Raw genomic sequence first — 25,385 nt, 5'->3', positions numbered from 1 at the left:
GAGGAAGGAATGAGAGCAAGGGGTTGGTTCCGGAGAAATCCCACCCGTTAAAAGGGGTAAGGGACCTCCGGACCAACCTTCTCCCCCTGAAAAGGAGAGGAAGAGGAAAGGGAGTGGCACCATGGGCTCCCTGAGGTGTTTTTAATGCCTCAGGGGGGTCACATTGGTGCCGCCTGTAGGTCCGAGGTGTACCGAGGCGACCGGCGTTAGCGGTGTGACGTTCCCGGTCACCTCGGATGGGGATGTCGGGAGACACCCAGAGGCGCGTTATGCGCTGATGTTCTGGGTGTTCCCGCCGACCACGCCCTGGATGGGGACGAGACATGCTCCTCTCCTCCTATGGAGAGGGAGAGCAGGAAGAAAAGGAGAAAAGGGCTCCCGTCGCATGCGAAGGAGTCTCCTCCGGCGGTGGTGACCCCAGAGGTTGTGGTGACCTCTGATGTGGAGTGAGGGGACCGTTCTGACGCCCCCCTCCCCAGGGTAAATCTAGGCCACCTCCATTATGGAGGTAATGGAGGAGTGCCCCCACCCAGGGGAATCTAGACTCCCTCATCCAAACGGATGAAGGGGTCGTGGGGGAGTAGGAAGGGATAAGGTTTAATCTTCCCCTTCTCCCCCACGGGGCAGTGAACTCGGGGGGTCTTTAAGACCTCCCTCGCCCCGAACCGGCCTAAAGATCCGGCCATTAGAGGGGAGGTGAGAACCACATTCTCACCTCCCACCAGGAGCCAAGTGGGGTGTGTGCGGGAACACCCACTCCTCATTGCACCTTGGCCCGAGGAAGGGGGCGGCGCTTTGTGGCAGTCCCACAACGCCGTCGATGGCGCACCGCTGAGGTTCTACTCAGCGGTGCGTCAAGGAAGGAAATCCCCCCCGACTATCCGGGGGGGATAGGCGGGGGTGGATCCTGGTAGAATGCGAAAGCGACCCTAGGGCCCACCCACCATAAACTGCCGAGTAGGACCGTCGTCAGGTTTTTAGTATACCCCGATTATAAGGGGAGTCCCACATACCCCCGGAAAGTTTTCCCGCTCCTTGGGAGATGCATAAAGCATTTTCCTGACGCAAAAAAAGGGAGAAGAGGAAGAGGGATTGAGGTTATGAGATTGAATAGTAGCAAGTCCATTAAGGGAGGATTGAGGCCATTGGCCATTGGGAGCAATTAGGAGAGAATTGGGAGAGGAGAAGAAGGAAGTAGGAGGAGAGGAAGAATGGTGAGAAGAGGGTTGGCAAGGAATAGAATTAAGAAGAAGGGAAGAAGGCCTAGTACCTTGGTGTGCAGAAGAAGGATTAAGAGTAAAAGTAGGACGAGTGCGAGAGTTTTTCTTATTAGAATTAGGAGCAGTAAGACGAGAGGAAGAAGGGAGAGGACGAGCGACTTCAGCGTAAGAAAAAAGAGGATAAGAAGAAGGAAATGTAGATGAAAGAGCTGTAAAATAAAGGATATCAAGAGTGGATACGTTACCCAAATCTGGATAATTAGAGAGGTCAAAATTAAAATTGGATTTAGGATTTTTGCGAGAGAAACGAATAGCGGCCCGGGCATCCGAAAGAGGGACATTTTTGATAGCAGAGAGTTCGCAAATTCTTCTTTGAACCAAGAATTCAGGGCACTGCGAGTCGTAAGTTCTGTGAGGACCCTTATAGTTTGCACAAAGCAGGGGTAAATCAGCCTTAGGGCATGAAACCTGATCCCCATGAGACTTTTCAGCACAATGGCGGCATCTAGAAAAGCTCTTACATTGAAGGCTGGAATGTCTATAACGAAGGCAAGAAAAACAAGAGGCAACCTTAGGAACAAAAATATTAACATCGTATTTAACCATAAAAGACAGATATGCTTAGGTAAGAGTTGGCTCTTAAAGGAGATTAATACAGTTTTGGAGGAAATAAATTTGTCTTTGCCAGGAGAAGAAGGTGAACAAGAAGGCGAAAACGAGGATTCCTCCTATCTAGCCTTCTCACTGATAAAATTTCGTATGGTGAAAGAATTTCCTTTTTATCTCTGTTACATTCAAAGGGACATCTCGAATGAAGCCCTGTCTGGAGATCCTGTAAGCAGGAATATGAGCTTTAAGGTTCTTAGACTGTAAAACAGAACAGGTAACTAGGTTATTAGCAGCTGTCATAGATTTCAACTGAACGAGGACCTTCGAGAAGCCCACCTTCCTGATTTCTAAGATATCATGTTTAAGTTTAACGAGAAAGTGGCCAACCGTAAGAGGGTGGAGAGATGTATTCCCCCCTTCGAGAGGCTGGATAATGACTTCATATGGACCTAGATCCATCATATCGATTAATTAATTGAGGGGAGAAATGGGATGGGAAGAAGGAGGGAGAGGGGTTAATTTGAACAGCAGAAGAAGAGATCGAGCAGGAGTTAATATTTAAGGAGTTATTTGGAGTAGGGACAGAAGAAAGGAAAGAATTAAATTGCACATCATTAGTTTTTTCAAAAGTTTTATTACTAAAAGCATTGGCATTGTTAGAAGAGATTGAGGGAGAGGATTGAGTATCCATGAGGCTTTCAGAGATCATTATAATATCCAGTAACTCAGCCTTAGCAGAAGAGGAGGTATGAGAGGAGGGGTGGAGGAAAGATGTAAGTTTACGAGAAGTACCACTCATTTTTAAATACTTGTCTTTAAAAAGTTCCTTACCTGAGCAGGCGGGAGGATACCTTCACCAGGAGCAGCATTCACTAAGTTTTCATAAGCCAAGCTAACTTCAGGGTCCATCTTATAAGGCATAGGCGTATCAGGAGAGGAAGGGAAGGGAGGGAAAGAGTTAGAGATAGCATTGAGATTTTGGGTGGGAGTCTATTGACCACGTCGTCGATTGGCCAGTTTAAAATGAGGCTCTCTGATTGGTTAATCGTCACTTATATCGACCGATGCCTAGGGTCATCGGTCGATATAAGTGACTGTGGTCAATCGTGACGTGGTCAAACGGGACGCTCTCGAGATTTTCAACAGCATTTTCAGTTTCTAGGAGATAAGCTTGGGAAATAGGCAAACTAGATGAGGAGGAAGAAGAAGGAGGAATCCCTCCAGGATCATGAGGAAGAGACATGGAAAAAGAGAAAGTAAAGGTTCAAGGAGAAGCACGATTCCGAAAATGGCAGCAGATGCCACGTGTAACATCCATGAAAGAAAGGCCTGGCAGAGATCGCAGCATAAAGATCAGAGGCAAATGATCCGAGCAGAAGAATAAAAAAGTCTTCAAGAGAATTAGAAGCAGAAAGCAGAATAAAGAAGAGCTCTAAAAAGAGCTAATTGAAAGATAAAGCACTCCGAAATCACAATCAAGGCAGAGACGATGTGCACAGGACCACAGTCAAAGCTCGAATCCCCGGCTTCCGGCTCACATGACGCACACACAAACGCGAGCCGTGTAGATGTGAGTTCTGCGCATGCTCGGTGCTACATGTACACGTTCTGGCATCACTGAGTCTGAGTGGTCTGAATTAGAAACCTTTAAAATAGGAGTCCGGACGATCGTGTCGGCAGTTTCATTGGTCGAGAAAGGAAATGGCGCAACTAATCATTGTGTCGAAATTCCATTCCAAGTGCGGCGGTAATTTTAATTTGATGAAACAGGAAATAAAGAGAAACTCTTCTAAATATACTCTTTATTAAATAATCAAAATTTGACAACAGAATGCATTGCCATAGTTTTGCTGTTATAAAGTGGTCGTCGCAGACGTTCTTTTACACAACTAATTTTAATTCTATATTTAATAAAATATTTCATAATTTTATCAGCTAAAGTGTGACAATTTTTTAAAGTTTCATGCTTAATATGATTCATTTTTCCTATAAAAAATGAATTATTATCTGTACTTTCCTCCAAAAAATTGCTAGCTGATGCAATTGAGGTTCCAACGTATTTCTGTTCTTTCATTTACCTGAGAACAAAAACATTTTCTTTGTTAATTATTTATAACGGCCCCCCGTTATTCGATGATTAGCCGGATAGATCGCCGGGATCAGGGTTCGTAACTCCGGGAGGAAAGAGACACTGCGAAAATTGTTGTTGCTGTGAAGTATAATTGTTTATTGTACGATGTTGTGGCTATATACAGAGTGTGGGTGTGTGTGTGTGTGTGTGCTATGTACAGTGTGAGAATGCGCTAATTACAATGCTGGTGAGTGTCGCTCGGCGGGTTGCGTTAAGGACAGCGCTCGTGCGTGCCCGACGGGACGCTCTATTCTTAGCGGTGCAGCGCGTGGCGATTTTTACGGTCGCCGAGTTTTTGCCGGTCGGGCATCGCCGGGGTTTTTTTCAGTCGCGCGTGCCAGTTCTTATGGTTGCCGAAATATTGACTCGCGTGCCGTGAATCGATTAAGATTCGGCGAGCCGTATGCGCGGGAGAGGAGGTTCGCGGGGATGAGTCGCGTATCGGACGACGAGAACTCTCGTCACAGGCAGCTCACTCTCTACCCCTGGACCTGCTGGGTCCGATATTCTAGACGGCTAGGATTCTGGCGGGTGGGTTGCCGAGAACTCTCGGCGGAAGGGGAGTACTCTCCTCTCCGGTGTACCCGCGGTTTTGGTTGGGAGGTCAGGATGGTCCCGGGCGATCGAGAACTCTCAATAGGGGCGGAGTACGCTCCATCACGGTCGCTCAGGCTTTGTCGGGGAAGCGGGAGTCGTGGATAGTGTGTTTGTGGAAGCTGGATCGGGAATGCTCTCTGAGGCAAAGCCCGTCTCAAAGCACCGGATTCGGAGATCTAGTCCCGATCGTGGAGGCTGCGCGGGTTTTATACTGTGAAAATTCCCCTTTCTCTGAAACTTCTGCCGTTATCTTGTTTGCGCGTCACATGTGTCTCGGTCGGGCGTCTCCATTCTCGGTCGCTGGAGCTTGTCTCCTCGGCGGGTCTCGAGATCTCATCTCGCGCTCGGGTGTTCTCGGGTTCGGTCGGTCGGTACCCGAGCGAGACTTAGTCTCGGACGCGCCGAGATTTCCCTTTCGTAAATCTCGCGAATCTTGGTACATTAAAAAGGGCGCACGGTGCCTCCGCTTTGGTCCGGTCGATATTCACCGGACCGCGGACTTTCGACGGTCGTTTTGTCGGGAATTTTAGTAACGGGGGGCGTTTCGTTACATATTTAATAACTATATTTTTTTTATTAATTATACTATATTATACTTTATTAATTATAATCATATATTTTATTCATAAAAATAAGATTTTTCATAATAAATACGTACTTCGCAAGAGACAGGATCTTTTTCTGTACTATTACTTGGCAAAGGAAAAATTATCGGCACAGCATTACACTTTAATTTTTTTTTTAACCATCTACACGAAGTTTTTCCCACATTTCTATTGAAAAATGAACCTATTGATAAAAAATTAATATTACTGATATATTCTTCACAAATTCTATTAATATTTAAACATGTACTTACATCACAAGTGCATGAAGAATCATTTGGTTTCCAATTTTTCCTATTAATATTTTTAGCCCACAATGTTCGTCTTGCAGGATGTTTTGGGAAATGCCTCATGGAAATGCCATTGTCGCTTTTATTGCCCCAGTCAGAAATGAAATTTCGAAATGATATCGAAATGATGTCGAAGTCGTTTCATCGAAATAATATCAATTTAAAGATCGATTTTGACTCAATCATGTCCGCGATTTCAAACAAATTTTGAACCTCAAATCAATATTGATTTGATATCAATATTGTATTTAATAATAAATTACTGTATTAATATTTAAATATTTTAGCTGGATTATAATATATATATATATATATATATATATGTCCGGTAAATATTTTTACTAATAATATTATAGTTATCCCGCATGACTTAAATAGTAATTATTAATTATTTAAGAAATCAAAATTAAAATTTATTGATAAACACAAAAACAAAGTTATTAAATATAACAAATATAATCAAAAGATATATTCCCGTTATCCACATTAATAGATCATTAATATAAGCATGCAGTAAATAGCACCTGAGAAAACTGATATTAATTCGATGTCGAATCAATATTAGTATTATTTAAACGCAAGCCGAATCCCAGCGAGAAGGCTGATGTCAATTCAACGTCGAAACAACGTCAATGTCCTCGATATCATGTCAACGGAGTGTTTATATCGAACAGAATTCGAAATTATCTATTTTTCGATGTATAATGGAAATGATAAATTAATGTGTAGAAAACAATATTTCTTTTTAAAAACCAACAAATGCCTTTTTTGGACTCGTGACTCTTGCATATTGAAAATTTCAACATTTTGACTTTATTTCGATTTTATACAAGAATAAAAAATCACGAGTCCAAAAAAGGTATTTGTTTTTAAATAGAAATATTGTTCTCTATGCATTAATTTATCATATATACATATATAGTTTACATATATTATCAATATATGTAAATTCTAATTTAATTTACATACAGTCGGATCTCTTATCCTACGACATTTTTGGTCCGGAATCTTCTCCTTAAACCTCTGATCCTACGACAAAAATTTGAGAGTGGGGGTATAATTCCCCTTTCGCGGTCGTAGCATGAGGATTTTTTATCGTAGGATAAGAGGTTTCGTAGCATAAGAGGGTCGTAGGATAAGAGGTCCGACTGTACATATATATATATATATATATTTCTTGTTTATATATTGTTTAAGAATCTATTATATAGATATAATTTACTTATAGTTAGATATATTACTTTAAAATATTTTACAGCTAAATTTTGATATGGTCTTAATTACACGCTAAAAGTGTGTTAATCTATCTCTATTATTTAAGTAAAAGTTGAACAAAAACAGCATCTCAAACACAGACTTCTATATAATACTAGACTGCTAACTCCCTAGATTTTGCTTATATAAAATGTCCTCGAATTTTATGTACTAAGAGCGCGTTTGGGGAGATATTGTTAGCGCTAACAGTGTCGTTCTGTCTTTGTTACTTATTAAAAGTTGAACAAAGATAGAACGATGCTGTTAGCGCTAATAGCGTCTTTCCGAACGCGCCCTAAGGTGACCCTTTCTGCGCATGTGCCGACGCCATTATGATCAGTACATGTACTTCTAACCTGCTTTCGGTCTCTAATTCTTGTCAGAACACATGTCGTGTTAGTAAAAAAAGTAAGAAATATAAATATTAAATTATGCGATACAAATGTGCAGTTATTTTATATATCAGCTTGTCTATCATACTTACGTAAGTATGTATATACATGCGTGCAACACGCGCCTTCACAGCGCATGCGCAGAAAAGGATGTCATACATACTTGTTTGTACATAAAATTAGAGCTGCCTTATACATAAGGAGTTAGCAGTCTAGTATTATATAGAAGTCTGTGATCTCAAACCATATGTTTTCCGAACGTAAAATGTACGCGCACGCGTGCCATTATTACGCGATACGCACACACATTGTTTGAAGAATTGAACACTGAATATCAGAACTATATGTTATTGTGCTCGTTACTTGCCGGCCGGTGCAGCTTTTATGATAAAAATAGAAGAGTTTGCATAATTGGTAATAATATGTCTACGGAACGTCCAGTAAGTACTAATACATGAGAAAGATGTGTTGCCTTTATCACCTAACCTTTAACCTAAATGAGGAAGTATACAACAATTTGTTACGATTTGTTTATTTATTTTTGAAATATATTACTGACACGTACTTTACTGCAAAAATGATCATTTGTATACTCTTATTATGCCCTTACAAACAATTATTTGTGATGGTGTCCTTGCAGACAATTACTTTGTGCCGACATTAAATACAAAATTGTTTATAATAAGCACAACTTTTGTAAGCTACATAGAATTAAGGTTTATAATATATAAGAATCGAAAATTATATAGTATATTACAACAATATGTATATTACAAACCACACATATAGTTCTTTGTATATTACAAACAACTCTTATTTGTATATATTACGGCACAGAATTTTCAATAAATGTCGTTATTAACAAAATTGTTGTTTGTAAGATATTTAAATAGTATATATAACTGGTGAGAGAAATGTCTAAATCGATTCGAGTAATTTTAACGGAGTTTTGACATTATTTTAACATTTTTCCAAAATTAAAACAATGATTTTGGAAAGATTAAAATAGCAATTGTATCAATGACATACAAAAGTACAGACAAAATAATGTCAAAACTCCGGTAAATGACTCGAATCGATTTAGACATCTCTTTCACCAGTTTTATATATACTATCTAAATACTTTATTAATATACGAAAGTACGGTCAAAATAATGTCGAAACTCCGTCTAAATGACGATCAACTAGATGTAATTTCAACGTCGAAAACATCTCTAATTGGGGGTCAGAAAACACTGGAATTGATATAAATTACAATGTGTGTTCGATATCATCATTTCAAGGTCAATTCGTGATTGAATTGATGTATCATTTCTCGCTGAGTAAGGCACACAACAAAACGTCATCTTCTGAAAAACATTAATTACAATTGTAAACAATTAATCAAATATCTTAAAATGTAAGGTTATAACATAGTTTTCCATGCAACTTTTATATAAATTTCATATTACATACATAAATTTTTCAATATTTTTATAAATTAAAATAGTAAAAATTCAAACAATAAAAATTGTCTTACCTTTTTACTAAATTTTTCAAAATATTATTATTTCATACGAATATATATTTACTATATATAATCAACGACGCCATTTAATTTCTTACTAGAATATTGTCCGGAATCCTATTTTAAGCGTCTCTAGTCTGAGTCTGAGAGTGCAGTCCCATGGAGCGTATCACGCGTATCGCGGATTGTGCGTATCGAAAATCTGACCAATCGCGGACGTTCCGCTGTTTTTGATACGCCGTCGTTCCGCCGAGTTCATTATTGTAGCGTATTGGCGTATTCATCAGTTAGGGCCTTAGCAGAATAGTTGTCTTTTAAAACATGTTTTTATGATTTAAGTCTTCGTCTTAAATTAACGCACAATAACTGTTTTATGTCTTAAGATTATAAGGCAGCCATTCTGCTACGGGTCTTAGCATGGATAAAAATAAACTGCACATGCGCGAGTGAGGTATGTAACCAATCACGACAGTGCCTTCTATCTTACTCTTTTGTTTATAGTTATCTTTTTCTTTTTATCTTACTACGTATGCTTTATACTAGGGGTGCGTTCCGTTTCACGCATTGAACGCATAGATCACACTCAATGCGCTGCGCGCATTGATATCGTTCCATTTCGTTAATGTGCTTGATGCGCGCTTAGAAACGGAACGATTTACCATGCGTTTGATGCGAATCAAAAATGGATGCTACCATGAATGATCAGAAATTATTAGCTAACGTATTATTATTAATATATGTATAATTATTTTAATAACGAAATTATGAGCAGTAGTGAATCTAGTGGTAGTGAAAACGAAGATGAAGATATAATTTTAAATTCAGAATTAGAAATATAATATTATTTGTTAATGAAACATAGTTTCTTTATTAAGAAATAGATAAAAACTTTGTTAGTATCATCAATGATGACGGGAAATTCTATTAATTCCTTTTCCATTTTTTCCAAAGACAACACACCATAAGAAGACTTTTGTTTTCCACGGGCACATTAACTTGCACCTCAAACGCTTCACGTTTGAGTTGTGGTAGCTGATGCAGAGCTGATGCGCGACAAGTGGTGGGGGTTTAGGAAATTCTATGCACTATCAATATGCGCATTGATTGAAACGGAACGATTCTTTATGGATGCGTTTCGTTTCGCGCATGAAAGGCATGAATGCCCAGCGCAGAGCATGAAGTGCAGAACTCGTTCCGTTTCTTCATGTACTTCATGCATGGGTCATGCGCCTTCTAGTAACGGAACAGATTTCATGCACTTCATGCATTAAACATGAACGTGATGGACGAGCAATCACATATTATTTCAATTATTGCTATTTTATCTTCTTTTATGATATTAAAAGAAGATGAAATATCAACAATAAACTCATGTTTATCGAGCAGCAGCAGCAATGAAAGTGAAAGTAACAGTGATGAAGACACAGTAATGTCAACAATATATGGTATTATTATGATAGGAAATACCAGAGGAACAAATATTCCTTCCAAAAAACTTTTTGATTATGTTGAACGAGTTGTTCCAGGATATTCACGACAAGAATTCAAGGAACACTTCAGGTAAGTTTTATTATTACATAAGAAATGACTTCTTTTTTGTGAGTTTGGATTTGTTTTTCATCACTTGAAAGTTTGCTTTCATCACTACTAGTACTTAAAAAATATAAGTCTTGTTTTATTATAAAAGAAAATAAATAATAAATATAGAAATTAATTGCAATTTAAAAAAATAGTTAACCTTAAATTGTCATGTTTCTTATTTGCAAGATGTTTCCTGAAACGTACGAAATGATTTTACAATTGATTGGGCCAGCTTTAAGTCAAGTCAACGCAACAGGAAGAAAACAAATACCTCCAGGAAAGCAACTGTTATGGTTTTTAGCTACTCCAGATTCCTATAGGTATTAACCTTTATTCTCATAGTTAATTAATATAATAAAATTAATATAATGGCTGTTTCGATATTCACTACCAGTACTGAAAATTTATAGTTTATATCATGTACATTATAGATTTTCAGTATTGGCAATTAATATCAGAATGCAGGTTTTTTATGTATTTTTGAATATAGAGTTGTATAGCATATATGTTTGTTTTTACAGATCAATACACGTCCAATTTGGTGTTGGTAAAGCAACAGCTGTCAGAGCAGTAAGGAGGATAACTTACATTGCTTTGCACCGAGATTCATTCAGTGGCCAAAGGATGAAGTGCTACATCGCACTATTGAAGAGTTTACGAAAGCAAGAGGTTTTCCTAATGTGATTAGAGTCCTTGAGGATCTTATATTAAAATTAGAGCTCCACAAGAAGATGCTGCGTCATACATATGCAGGAAACAATTTTATGCGATTCGCTTACAAGCGGTATGTAATGCAAAATCAGTTTTCACTCACTGCTATGCAGGACATGTCGGTTCAGAACATGATGCAAGAGTGTTCAAAAATTCTGCACTTACTAATTATATTGAAATGTCAAATGAATACTTTCCTTTTGACACTCATATAATAGCTGACTCTGCATATGCAATACATCCGCACGTAATGGTTCCATTTAGAGATAATGGCCATCTTACAGTAGTTCAGAAAAATTATAACTTTTGTTTATCTTCAACCAGGATAGCCATAGAGCGAGCTTTTGGATTATTAAAGATACGGTTCCGTATTTTGTTAGATTGCTTACCCCTAACTGATATAAAAAAAATTCCACAAGTAATATTAGCTTGCTGCATTCTCCATAATATTGCACTCTAAGAAATGATGAGTTGCAGTATATCCAAATGTAGAAAACGCTACACCTGATATAATAGGCAATGGAGCTGAATTAGGCAACGTCAAAAGAAACAGAATTATGCACGAACTAAGAATGCATAACATAAATTAACGGTTTATTATGATGTTTATTATGTGCAAGAATTATTTGTATTCAAAAATACTATTAATTAATTCTTAACTTTTTATATCTTATTACTATTTGTAAGGTATTATATATTTATGTATTATCCATATATGTATTATTGTATTATATATATATATATATATATATATATATATATATATATATATACACATATATATATATATATATATATATACACATATATATATATATATATATATATATACATATATATATATATATATATATATATATATATATATATATATATATATGAATTATATAAACAGGAAAAAAATATACAAAATCTTAAAAAAATTAATGCAATATTTATTTGGATTTTCCTCTCTTCAGATATAGTTTGAAAAATACAAAATATACTTTAATATGAACACAGCAACATTGTCGTTCTTCTCTAAAAAAAAAGTGAATTGCGCTAACAAATATATAGTATAATATTGAATAGGCTGTGCCACATTTTTTCTAAATACTTAGCAAATTTTTGATTTCGCGCAAAATTAAAAACTGAAATATTCCTTAATTATTGATACAAAACACAGCTTTAGATGCAACTTAACTCTGACTTAGAAATAATGTATATATAAATAAAATATACGTGAATGAAATAACAGCATAAACATAACGTACATATAAATAAAATATACGTGAATAAAATAACAGCATAAACATAACGAAATATGCAGTATCTTAAGTAAATCACAGTAAGTCAATACAATATTAACTATTGGATTCTCCTTTCTTTAGACATGCTTTGAAGAATGCGAAATACACTTATATCAGCGTAGTAGTTATTACATCGTTGTTCTTAATCAAAGCGAAATGCGTTAACAGGTACATAGTGTAATATTGAATAGGCTGGGCCACATTTTTTTTCTAAATAGTTTTTAACTTCGCGCATTCACATACACATACACATACTCATACACGTACACGTACTCATACACACACACATATTTCATTCCTATATTGTTTACCTAGATTTTGTTTTTCTAACTAACAATCTAAATTTATAATATAAAGAAGATTAAAACGACTGTGGAAAAGAAAAAGAAAATCAGTCAGAAAGAGTTCCTTCAGAAACATAATAATTATATCGCGTTGATTGTCACATTAATTGGCAGTTTCCGCATCCAAATACTTCTCCTTAAAAAAAAATTATTTATTTCTTCATTTTTTTCTTTAATATTCTCTTTTATTTAATATTTTTTATTTAATATGTTTTATAGAAAAATATTAAATATATGAGTTTGTTACGTCCTGTAGACTTCACTATATTCTTTCTTTTCGAAATGCATAAACATTTAGAGATAGTGATTCCTAGAACGCTCTACGGTAAAATATCAAATCGTGAGAGCTGTCACTTTAGTCACACTCCACGAATCTTACGTTACGTGGACAATAAAATTGTTAACAATCCTCCGTAAGGCGAGACCAACTCTAAATAAGACAACCAAAGAAGTCTTAGAAATCGAATAAAGTATAAACACTTGAACTGCTCTAAAAGAATTTTAAATAAAACAGATTCACCGTAACTCGAAGCAGTTATTCAAAACTGCAAACATAAATTCGAAACAGCGACAAAAACTTAAGAAGCATTCGAGAGCTCGCCTGACGGACTATCTAAAGTGACAACTGTTTATAATAAATTTCTAAATAGCGATAAGCTACTCTGTACAGTACTGTTACGCTCCACATTTTTCCTCCCACGAAAACGAAACAATAATCGTCCGATCAGTCATAAAAAGAAGAGTCGCGCAATAAAAAGGACCGTCATTAAACATAATGCCTGAAAAGATCGATAGCGAGATTTCCTAAATGAATAAACAACAAACATAGCTGCATAATCTCAAGAGATAAACAAATGAAAAACCTCCAAATCTCCCAAGAGGGCGTACAGAGCTCACCAATCAGCAATAATCAAAAATAAGAAGGGAAGGACCTCACCAAGCGACAGCTTTTTACACGTCGAAATCTCAAAAAATACTCCCGCCCTAAATTGTTAACACGCCCTCAAGATTTAATATAAAAAGGAAAGACTCGCGAATTACAGTCACAAAAAAAAACAAAAATTCAAATCAGTCGATAGTACAGCGTTAGATTCGTTCGGCACAGTTACTTTCGCTCATTCTTATTCCGATCGTTCGCTGACCCAAGGAATTCGTTTCACATATCGGGAGTTCTGATTAAATCTTGAAAGCTATTAGAGTCAGTGCCCAACAACGACCACCAGCCGAGCAAGAGCCACAACTGGGCCACAACCTGACCAGCAGCTAAAACGTAACGAATCTGCGTAATACTTATTACTACTAAGTAGTAAGTCTATTTTCCTTCTCTCTTTTACCGTCGTTTCTTTTCCCTTTATTCAACCCTGTTCTTTATTTAAAGTGCCTAAAATCGCGCCGACCCGCCGATTCTCGCGAGCTAACCGAGACCATAGATCGGACGACACGACCGTGAGCGAAACCAACAGTTTTGATTCTCCCCCTTCTTCCCCACAGTACCCGCGCTGTTCCACCCCATTGAAGACGCTTTTCCCATCTACCCATAGTTACCCTGAAATAGATTTTCCTTCCCCATCATATTCTCCCCTACCCCTTTCACCTTCGGTCATCGATATATCCGATGACTCACCGCCGTCGTCTCCCCCAACCTTTTCTGATTCCTCGTCCGTGATCCTCTCGGATAATTCGTCGAACCACACGATAGAATTACTCGACTCCTCTTTGGAGTACTCTCCAGCAGATCTTGACACTTTCGCGCTCCCCTCTTTAGAATTGAAGCTTGCATCTATGTCCGATTCCGCTCTCCTCAACCTTATAGATAGCGTCTTCGAGGACGTCGAAATCGCGCCGTAACACACATTACACTTTTCGCAAATCCTTATTATTTTTTTTTTTTATTATAAACTATTGTAACGAATACCAACCAGAATAAAATCTTTAAAATCGCACTCGTTCCCCTTCTTTTCTGGTTGATGACCTCCGTACTTATGTAACACCCGCGATCTACACACACACACTCATATAAATAATTTTAAAGCCGATATCAATAAGATTATATGTATAACATTAGGAATTAATTGAATAAATGTTAAATTAAATATTAAATAATCGGTAAATTTATTTAACTCCCTCACTCTCTCCACGCGAAAGATCACACTTGGTCCCGTCCCGCGTAAAAGAGATTCGATTCTCTTACCAAAAAGGGACCACCGAGAGAGCGTTTGCATAACAGAGTAATAACGACACCCGTCGTTTACCTGTTTGCCAACCTGCAGCTCGCTCGACCGAGCCACTCGTCGATAAGACTTTTGACATCGGAACAGTTCTTGTTACGCCCTTCCTCTGACCCATCCTTTCTGCACGGGATCCGATAGCGCACAATGCTAATTGGCCAATGAACAATTGAACCTTCTGATTGGCTAACCTAGGCATCAGTCAATATGTATGGTTGTGTGCTATCGAGATGTGTGCTAACGGGACCCTCCCTCCTTTCTACGGGCCTGGACGTAACAAGTTTATATGTAATGTAATGTTTTAATATTTATAAGAATTATAATTCCAAGTATTGTAATAGACATAATATACAAAATAAACAAAAATATATAATTAATCTTTATATTCTAACAGGTTTAAATTATATTTTTAAAATAAAAAAAATAAATCAAAATCTTAATATTAATTAAATGTCACCGAAGTTATTTCTTACATCAATGAAGATTTTTCAATGCATAAAAAATGATGTTTAAGTTACTTGTTCTTTTTTTCTATGAGTTTTCCTAACAGATCAACAAGAGATCTCTGAATTTCAGATGTTTCTTTATGCATTTCGCGTTTTTCTGTTTTATAAGCTTCCCATCTTTGTTCTTTTCTTTTTTTCTTTTCCTTTCGTTCTAGATTTCTTTCTTCTTTTTTTTGATCTTTTTCATTCTTTAAATCAGATATAAAAGAATCTAAAATAGCTTCTACTTCTCTTTTCTTTGATTTAGAAGAAGTAATATTCTCACATGCAAAGTTCATGGATGATACAGAATTACACGTTGAAGATAACGAAGATGCTAATTCGAAAGTGGTGGGTGTACTTCTATCGCTGCTTGCTACAGCTACAGGAGAAACTCAGCTTTTCTCACCAAATAAAGAATCCATAACAGAATAATACACCCAAGTACTGTTATGATTGCCACTTTTAGCATTAGAATCCTTAATTTTTTTATATGTTCTTTTCAAGCTTGACATTTTGTTTTGAACTTGTACACCAGACACACCGTAATTTGAATTCTTCATTTCAGAAGCAATCTCTGACCATAGTTTATTATGACGTTTCAGTTCAGTACTAAATTTATTTTCTCTTTCACGATAAAGTTCTAAAAACAGCAAGACAGCTTTTTCTGACCAATTAAACGTTTCTTTTTCATCTGATTTCTGATTTTCTTCAGCATTGTTACTTTCAAAAGTGCTATTAAAATTATTTTAATTATAAATTTTGGTTATTAGCATCTTCGTTAATAAAGTGTTGAACCATATTGATACTTCTTCGTTCCGTTTCTTGTGAAATTATCTTTTTAAGTAGTCCTTGATCTAGAAATCAACAAGAAACAACTATTTAAGCAAAACATCAAAAGATAAACCTTAATATTTTTAGAATTATTTTTTTTCATAGGTTAACTCTCCCTCAGACGTAACATTTTTTTATTAATTTTCTCTGGTTTTTAAAACAATTTTTCTTAGCGCTTGGCTAATAAGCCAGCATTAAAGTATGTAAAAAAAGTCCAGAACAAATTGATAATTATAACAATCAATAAAAAAATCGAAGTATTTAGTAATATATAATATATGACATAAAATAATATCTATTCGATATCGCGCCTAATAGAGAATAAGAAAATCTTATTAATTTACCTCCATTCATTATTTGCTTGTAATCTTCGTCCGATACTGTAATATTGTACAATTCTTCTTTTTCACCAACAAGCACCTGTATAATTTTACCCGCCATTTCTCGCTTATGCATGAGCTGCCTCTGCTCAAGAGGTGAGGCACTTCATGCAGTCTCATGCACCGGAAGGGGCGGAGCAATACACTTGACAGAAGTTGGACCATGCATGCAGGGAGTGCGCATGAAGAGAAACGGAACAAACTTTCATGCTTCTATGCACATCATGCAAGAAACGGAACGCACCCTAGGTGAAGTAGGTAACATTAAAACACATACACTATATGTTTTATTTGTTTATTAATTTTAATTCAATTATTTGTCTATACTTTAACTTAATCTACTTTAGTATAATTGAAAAATAAAAATAAAAAAAAATTATCTTCAAAATTTAATAAAATATATATGTACGATTCTACATTAAATATAGACTGAAGCATCTAAAATATATTTCTATATTACTTTTAAAAATGCAAAAATATTTTTAAAAGTCTCATATGTATAGTGTGTGGTAGCTATAATTTTAAAGTAAAAATCAAAAATTCATGATTCTATTTTTAAAAATGCTAATCAGCTTGTCATCTCAGAAAATAATACCATCTTGAGAAAAAATATTTTTTATTGTATTATAAGATATATATGTATGATCATAATTATTATTAGTTATATTTTTTAAACAGTTCTTTTGATCCTCTGAAAAAATTCATGATTCTATTTTTTAAAATGCAAAGCTTGTTATCTCAGAAAATACAATCTTGAATATATGCAGGGTGATTCAGAATAACCCAGGTGTCCTTGCAAGGACGTATTCCTGAGTTAATTCTGAAACGATTTTTCCTTTATAAAAATTTTGTCCGAAGCTTAGTTTTTAAATTATAAAAGAAAATAGTTAACGAATCACGGGACAAATACGGAAAGTAGACAGAGGCAGCGCAACTCACCATGCGACCTGTGATTACGAGGCCATTCTTGTGATCAAATACACGCGATGATTACGCACAGTCTCCTGTTGTACACATACACAATTCTCTCTCTCTCTCTCTCTCTCTCTCTCTCTCTCTCTCTCTCTCTCTCTCTCTCTCTCTCTCTCTCTCTCTCTCTCTCACGTACACATTCATTCGTTCACTTACCTTTCACAGATTCGATGTCTTCCCCAGTCAGAAATGAAAAGTCAAAAAGATATCGAATCGATGTCGATACTCTTAGAATGCATCAAAGTATCATGGCGGCTATATTCGGCTTGCGTTCAAATTATACTAATATCGATTCAATATCGAATTAATATCAGTTTTCTCATGTGCTATTCATTGCATGCTTACACTGAAAAAATGATTTCCTTGAAATATATACTTAACAAGTCCCCTTAATAAATATTCTTAACGAATAAAAATATTTCCTTCTTTACGTAATAATTTTAAGAATATCTTAAATTTAAGAATATCTTCTATTTGACACACTGCCCTTAATTTGCGCTCGCACCACTAGAGGGCAAAACGGTATATTTCTCCCGTAGATAGAAAAACTTTTTGCAAGATATAAGGACCCCAACCCAAGAGAGCTCAGTATCGGGGCTGTTTTGTTAGCCCTGAAGATGCAAATTGCAACGTTTGTGAAACGTTTGGGATTACGATGTTTATTCACGCGGCATCCATCCGGAAGTCCCCAGTTTAGACTAATGGTCGCGAAAGCCTCAAAACAAGAAGTGTATATATTTTTACATATTAAGAATATCTAATACTTTTCTACTTTTTAGAGGATTTCTGTCTTTAGTTAAGAAAACCCTTTTGGTGCTTATTTTAGAGGAAAATATTTTAAAAATAAGTGGTATATTAAGATGAGAATATGATTTTTTCTGTGTATTAATGATCTATTAATGTGGATAAACGGGAATATATCTTTTGATTACATTTGCTATATTTAATAATTTTGTTTTTGTGTTTGTCAAGAAATTTTAATTTTGATTTCTTAAATAATTAATAATTACTATTAAAGTCATGCAGGATAACCATAATATTATTAGTAAAAATATTTACCGGACATATATATACAGGGTGAACCATTTTAATCCGTCCAGTCAAATATCTCGAAAACCAAGCCCGGGAGAGAAAAATGTTTCAGACAAAAGTTGTTTGGTTTCGAGGGGACCATAAGATGGTACCATTGGTTTGACCTTGTAGAATTATTTCAAGGTCACATGAAGGTCACCTCAATTTTTTTAAATGGCATCCTCTATTTTTTATTACATATTCTTGTAGCTGACCTCGAGAGCTTTCCAAATCACTATAATCAAATGTTTCTTCATTTAGTACTTTTTGAGTTATAAAGCTCCAAAGTTGCAGTTTGAAAAAATTCAAAATATCGTAAAATATTCACTTTTCGATAGTCTTATCTTACATGATTCAACTAGTCAAGGCAAGATTTGGACATGATCTAACCGGTCAAGGCAAGACCGGAACATGATCCAGCCAGTGAAGGCAAGATCTGAGCATGATGCAGCCAGTAAAGGTAAAATTCGAACATGCTCCATACCCTACACACACACGCGCACGTACACACACTTTACATACACTTGCACACACCCTACACACATATTCCACACACACTCACACATAGGTTATGTGACATAACCTACACGCATGTACACACACTTTACATGCTCTTACACACACCACACGAACACTCCACACACATATACACACACATTCCGCATAAATTCACACATACACATATCTCACACACACTTATACATACACATCCCACATTTACACACACACAGATAATCGGCCCATGTAGACGATTGCTACAAATCCTGTTCACAGAAGTACAAACCTGATTGATCCTTTGATTGTTCTTGATGTCCTACGCATCTCAAATAGTCTATTTGAAATAATATACCCTCTATTGTTTCCAAAGAAAATATCGATCAGAAAATTTATTTGTCACTATTTAGGAATCAATTGATTACGAAAATCTCTTCCACTGTTGATCGGAGTATCAAACTTTATTACTCACAATCAGAGGCTTACGTCTGCCGACAATACCTATGGCTGATTATTGTCCCTCAGAGATTGTTGATATTTTCCTTGTTCTCGGAGAATGTCAACTAAATTATCATGAAGCTTCGCGAGTTTACCGGAATCGTTACCCCGAAAGAGAACAACATCCGAATCATACTACAATCCGGGACCTCGAACTAAGAGCTCGCCAAGGTCGTTTAGAACGTCAAAGAGCACATCATGAGTATGATGAAGATGATGTGCGTGTGCACGTTATCTTGGCATTCATTCATCTTAATCTTCATACAAGTAGTCGTATTATGGCTAGAGAAATTGGTATCCCGAGAACAACGATCTTAAGAATTTTGAAGAAAATAAAGTACCATCCTTACCATATCACGGTAACACAAGCTCTTACTCAAGCAGATATGCCGTTGCGTGTACAATTTTGTCAATGGGCACAACAGATGATCCGAGCTGATCCGAATTTCTTCTATTATGTTATGTTCTCTGATGAATCGACGTTCAAAAATAATGGTGAATTGAATAGACATAATTGCTATTATTGGTCGGATGTTAACCCACATTGGCATAGACAAAAGGATAATCAACATCGCTGGAGTGTGAATGTTTGGTGTGGTATTATAAATGGTTTCTTGATTGGTCCTTATTTCTTTGAAGGAAATGTTAATAGTGTAAATTTTTTGGAACTTCTCAGGGATCATTTATCACAATTGCTTGAAGACGTTGATTTTCATACACGTCAAAGAATGTGGATACAAATGGACGGGGCGCCACCCCATTATGCGGCAATAGTGAGAGCTTATCTAGATCGAGAATACAATGGCAGATGGATTGGGCGACGAGGGGCCATCGCATGGCCTCCACGATCACTTGATCTAACTTCACTTGATTTTTATTTATGGGGGTATATTAAAAATGTGGTTTATGAGCATGCGCTTACAACTAGAGAAGATATGATAGAGAGAATAAGAGTAGCTTGCGCAAATATACCGCGAGCTGTCTTACTCAAAACGGTCAGACACTTCGAAAATAGGTTGGAATTACATATTCAAGCCAATGGAGATAATTTTGAACAATTTCTTTGATAAAGATCTTGCCTTGACTGGTCGGATCATACTCGGATCTTATCTTTACTGGTTGGATCATGCCTAGATCTTGCCTTGACTGGCTGGATCATGTCCAAATCTTGCCTTGACTGGCTGGATCATACTCGGATCTTATCTTTACTGGTTAGATCATGTCCAGATCTTGCCTTGACTAGTTGAATCATGTAAGATAAGACTATCGGAAAGTGAATATTTTACGATATTTTGAATTTTTTCAAACTGCAACTTTGGAGCTTTATAACTCGAAAAGTACTAAATAAAGAAACATTTGATTATAGTGTTTTGGAAAGCTCTCGAGGTCAGCTACAAGAATATGTAATAAAAAATAGGGGATGCCACTTAAAAAAATTGAGGTGACTTTCATGTGACCTTCAAATAATTCTTCAAGGTCAAACCAATGGTACCATCTTATGGCCCCCTCGAAACCAAACAACTTTTGTCTGAAACATTTTTCTCTCCCGGGCTTGGTTTTCGAGATATTTGACTGGATGGATTAAAATGGTCCACCCTGTATATATACATATATATATTATTATTATTATAATTCAGCTAAAATATTTAAATATTAATACAGTAATTTATTATTAAATACAATATTGATATCAAATCAATATTGATTCGATGTTCGAAATTTGTTCGAAATCGCGGACACGATTGAGTCAAAATCGATCTTTAAATTGATATTATTTCGATGAAACGACTTTGACATCTTTTCGATGTCATTTCGAAATTTCATTTCTGACTGGATTCATTCCATGTTCTGCTTGACGGATGAATAATTTTACCGGGAACCGGGAATAAACAATAACACTTTACACTGCACTTCACATTTGACAAATCCATTCCGATTCAAGTTATAAAATTTTTCTTTCTGATATCACGTATCGAATTTACTCACGCACTTGATTTATAAATCGATTTATTACTTTTAATCACTGATCATTTATTACTATTAATTACTATTTCTCACGAGCGATTTCGCGGTTTATTTTTATTAAGAAAAAATACACATTACACGCAATTACAAGCAGAGATTATGCTTTATTTACACTGAAGACCGTTAAGTCGATAACTGCAATCGATAAATCAATTGATAAATCACGGTATAATACTGTCGATAATTAACGCTCTGCATTATCCAGAGAGAAAATAGAATAGAGCGCGGGAGCCACATAGGTATAATCATGTAAGTGGAAACATCAGACGATTAGAAAGAGACAAAATCAAGTAACCTGGCTGTCATTGTCTATTCGCGCATGCGTAATGCGCAGTTTTTGATATTTTAGAGCAGACCTGTAGCCGGTTTGCCCATTTCGGCCGATTTTGTGCACGGGCATCCCTACTCCTCTTATTTCATAGCAACTAGATTACTCGCGGAAAAGTAAGATGAATGAGCTCAGGAATGATATTAGCTGTAAATTATATAAGTGCGTATTGCCCTGTGTACTTCTGTTTATCGACTTATATTCTTATATTAAAGTTAAAAGAGACACTGAAATGGACACATACATACATACATACATATATATAAATATAATATATATACATATATATACACACATATAATAATTTAAGAATTTAAATATAAATACATGTAAAAATACTACGCATAAATACTATATATATATATTTTGTATATATTGTGTTTATGTGTGGTATTTTTACATGTATATATTTATATTTAAATTCTTAAATTATTATATGTGTGTATATATATTATATTTATATATATGTATGTATGTATGTATGTGTCCATTTCAGTGTCTCTTTTAACTTAATATAAAAATATAAGTCTATAAACGGAAGTACACAGGGCAATACGCACCTATATAATTTATAGCTAATATCGTTCCTGAGCTCGAGCGTCTTACGTTTCCGCGAGTAATCTAGTTGCTATGAAATAAGAGGAGTGGGGATGCCAGTGCACAAAATCGGCCGAAATGGGCAAACCAACTACAGGCCTGTTTTAAAGCGAACCCAGCTGTACGCTCTCCTCTGTGCATGCGCTAACAGACAAGGATAGCCAGGTCACTTGACTTTATCTCTTTTTAATCGTCTGATACTCTTTTAGCTGGCTCCCGCGCAGTGATGCCAGAAAAGTTACACGGCTCCCGACTCACATGACGCACACCAAGCGCGAGCCGTGTATATGTGGCGCCGAGCATGCGCAGAGCTCACATCTACACGGCTCGCGCTTATGTGTGCGTCATGGAACCGGCAGCCGCGTAACTTTTCTGGCATCACTGTTCCCGCGCTCTATTCTATCTTCTATCGTTCAGATTGATACCATGATAATACAGAGTATTAATGATCGATAGTAGAATGCTTCGAAGAATTTTCAAAAGTGCAATATGTGTCTGCCTGTAAATCAAAATCGATACATGTAAAAATACTACACATAAACACTATATATATATATATATTGTATATATTGTATTTATGTGTGGTATTTTTACATGTATATATTTATATTTAAATTAACGATATTAGCTGTAAATTATATAGGTGCGTATTACCCTGTGTATTTCTGTTTATAGACTTATATTTTTATATTAAAGTTAAAAGAGACACTAAAATGGACACATACATACATATATATAAATATAATATATATATACACACATATAATAATTTAAGAATTTAAATATAAATATATACATGTAAAAATACCACACATAAACACAATATATACAATATATATATATATATATATATATATATATATATAGTGTTTATGTGTAGTATTTTTACATGTATCGATTTTTCTTTATAATTTGCGAATTCAAAAAGGATGTTTCTCGAAAATAAAATATTTGGTTGCCCTGAAAAGGGCAGATTAATTATTTTGAAGTAATTTTCTTTTTATAATAAGTGTTCAAAGTGTCCGCCGTTCATTTTGATGCAAGCTCTCATACGTATTAATAAATTTTCTTGAGTTTTCTCCATAACTTCGTCCTCAATGGAAAATATAGCATGATAAAGTTTTTCATTTAATTCTTCGACGTTTTCAGGAGGCCGCCTGTAAATTATTTCCTTACAGTAGCCCCACAAGAAAAAATTCAATGGATTGAGGTCTGAAGATCTTGCAGAATTTCCTTCTCGCATAATATTCAGCGATGAATCGCTGTTTACACGAGAAGGAGTTTTTAATTCGCACAATATGCATGTGTGGAACGAAGAGAATCCTCGAGCGACACGACTCAAAAATTACCAATTTCGTTAGAAACTGAATGTCTGGGCTGGAATTATGCATAAAAAATATTATCCATTTATTCTTCCAGAAAGATTAAATGCCGCATCCTATATGCAATTTTTGGCAGAAAATGTGCCAGATTTTTTGGAAGAAATACCGTTATTAAATAGAAATAAAATTATATTTCAACAAGACGGTGCTGGCCCACATAACGCAAGAATGATCACAAATTTTTTAAATCAGCAATTTCTCGAACGTTGGATGAGCCGATATAACGCGATACGTTGGCCTGCAAGATCTCCAGACCTCAATCCATTGGATTTTTTCTTGTGGGGCTACTGTAAGGAAATAATTTACAGGCGGTTTGCTGAAAACGTCGAAGAATTAAATGAAAAACTTCATCATGCTATATTTTCCATTGAGGACGAAGTTATGGAGAAAACTCAAGAAAATTTATTAAGACGTATGAGAGCTTTTATCACAATGAACGGCGGACACTTTAAACACTTATTATAAAAAGAAAATTACTTCAAAATAATTAATCTGCCCTTTTCAGGGCAACCAAATATTTTATTTTCGAGAAACATCCTTTTTGAATTCGCAAATTATAAAGAAAAATCGATACTTTTGGTTTACAGGCAGACACATATTGCACTTTTGAAAATTCTTCGAAGCATTCTACTATCGATCATTAATGCTCTGTATTATCATGGTATCAATCTGATACCATGATAATACCAGAGAGAAGATAGAATAGAGCGTGGGAGCAGTGATGCCAGAAAAGTTACGCGGCTGCCGGCTCCATGACGCACACACAAACGCGAGCCGTGTAAATGTGAGCTCTGCGCATGCTCGGCGCCACATATACACGGCTCGCGCTTGGTGTGCGTCATGTGAGTCGGGAGCCGCGTAACTTTTCTGACATCACTGCGCGGGAGCCAGCTAAAAAAGTATTAGACAGTTAAAAACAGACAAAGTCAAATGACCTGGCTATCCTTATCTGTTAGCGCAGAGAAGAGCGTACAGCTGGGTCCCGCTCCGCTCTAAAATATCAAAAACTGCGCATTACGCATGCGCGAATAGACAATGACAGCCAGGTTACTTGATTTTGTCTCTTTCTAATCGTCTGATGTTTCCACTTACATGATTATACCTATGTAGCTCCCGCGCTCTATTCTATTTTCTCTCTTGATAATGCAGAGCGTTAATTATCGACAGTATTATACCGTGACTTATCAATTGATTTATCGACTGCAGTTATCGACTTAATGGTCTTCAGTGTAAATAAAGCATAATCTCTTCTTGTAATTGCGTGTAATGTGTATTTTTTCTTAATAAAAATAAACCGCGGAATCGCTCGTGAGTAACAGTAATTAATAGTAATAAATGATCAGTGATTAATAGTAATAAATCGATTTATAAATGATCAGTGATTAATAGTAATAAATCGATTTATAAATGTCGTATATGTAGTATAGGGATAAGGTGGTTCACAGCGAGTGACACTATAGCGATAAGGAAATTCTTTCGATCGACAGACAAAGCAAAGCGATAAGACAATTCTTGCGATGAACGGACAAAGCAAGGCAAGCATTCATTCTCGCTGAGGCA

General features: G+C 36.0%; 2 protein-coding genes, 3 long non-coding RNA genes and 1 pseudogene across 8 annotated transcripts; 3 read left to right on the top strand and 3 right to left on the bottom strand.

The window, feature by feature from the left end:
• Window positions 1–921: 921 nt before the first annotated feature.
• Window positions 922–2,738, bottom strand: LOC140663613 (uncharacterized). Its single transcript, XM_072887869.1, has 3 exons — window positions 2,661–2,738; window positions 1,964–2,087; window positions 922–1,840 (listed from the first exon to the last, which is right to left on the bottom strand). The coding sequence occupies exons 1-3, from the start codon at window positions 2,736–2,738 to the stop codon at window positions 978–980; spliced, it is 1,065 nt and encodes a 354-aa protein (XP_072743970.1). The 3' UTR covers window positions 922–977.
• A 414-nt stretch (window positions 2,739–3,152) lies between these two features.
• LOC140663786 (uncharacterized) lies at window positions 3,153–18,290 on the bottom strand. Of its 4 annotated transcripts, none has more exons than XR_012046329.1 (5): window positions 17,586–18,290; window positions 8,618–8,916; window positions 5,417–8,447; window positions 5,216–5,346; window positions 3,153–3,907 (listed from the first exon to the last, which is right to left on the bottom strand). It is a non-coding gene; the product is annotated as an uncharacterized lncRNA (long non-coding RNA). The 4 variants fall into 4 exon arrangements; XR_012046331.1 differs by having other exon boundaries at window positions 8,618–8,899; XR_012046330.1 differs by lacking the exon at window positions 17,586–18,290 and adding an exon at window positions 9,566–9,732 and having other exon boundaries at window positions 8,618–8,899.
• Window positions 7,495–9,685, top strand: LOC140663788 (uncharacterized). The gene is made up of 3 exons (XR_012046333.1): window positions 7,495–7,538; window positions 8,989–9,056; window positions 9,557–9,685. It is a non-coding gene; the product is annotated as an uncharacterized lncRNA (long non-coding RNA).
• LOC140663787 (uncharacterized) lies at window positions 10,027–11,515 on the top strand. The gene is made up of 3 exons (XR_012046332.1): window positions 10,027–10,165; window positions 10,373–10,506; window positions 10,708–11,515. It is a non-coding gene; the product is annotated as an uncharacterized lncRNA (long non-coding RNA).
• LOC140663530 (uncharacterized) lies at window positions 14,472–16,518 on the bottom strand (annotated as a pseudogene).
• Window positions 18,291–19,374: 1,084 nt separating the features above from the next.
• LOC140663993 (uncharacterized) lies at window positions 19,375–20,917 on the top strand. The gene is made up of 2 exons (XM_072888632.1): window positions 19,375–20,745; window positions 20,860–20,917. The coding sequence occupies exon 1, from the start codon at window positions 19,499–19,501 to the stop codon at window positions 20,558–20,560; it is 1,062 nt and encodes a 353-aa protein (XP_072744733.1). The 5' UTR covers window positions 19,375–19,498; the 3' UTR covers window positions 20,561–20,745; window positions 20,860–20,917.
• Window positions 20,918–25,385: the final 4,468 nt, after the last annotated feature.

Source organism: Anoplolepis gracilipes, chromosome 3 (genome assembly GCF_047496725.1).
Source record: "Anoplolepis gracilipes chromosome 3, ASM4749672v1, whole genome shotgun sequence".
Lineage (NCBI taxonomy): Eukaryota > Metazoa > Arthropoda > Insecta > Hymenoptera > Formicidae > Anoplolepis > Anoplolepis gracilipes.
Note: the sequence above shows the minus strand (reverse complement) of the source record. Positions and strands in the feature narration are given on the sequence as shown.

Excerpts from the sequence above, each read along its gene's own strand:
- LOC140663613 (XM_072887869.1), bottom strand. The coding sequence starts at position 2,738 with ATGGACCCTGAAGTTAGCTTGGCTTATGAAAACTTAGTGAATGCTGCT. Across the intron at positions 2,088-2,660 it reads GTATCCTCCCGCCTGCTCAG|TCTAAGAACCTTAAAGCTCA; the intron begins GTAAGGAACTTT and ends TCTGTTTTACAG. Across the intron at positions 1,841-1,963 it reads CCATACGAAATTTTATCAGT|CATATCTGTCTTTTATGGTT; the intron begins GAGAAGGCTAGA and ends CTCTTACCTAAG.
- LOC140663993 (XM_072888632.1), top strand. The coding sequence starts at position 19,499 with ATGGCTGATTATTGTCCCTCAGAGATTGTTGATATTTTCCTTGTTCTC.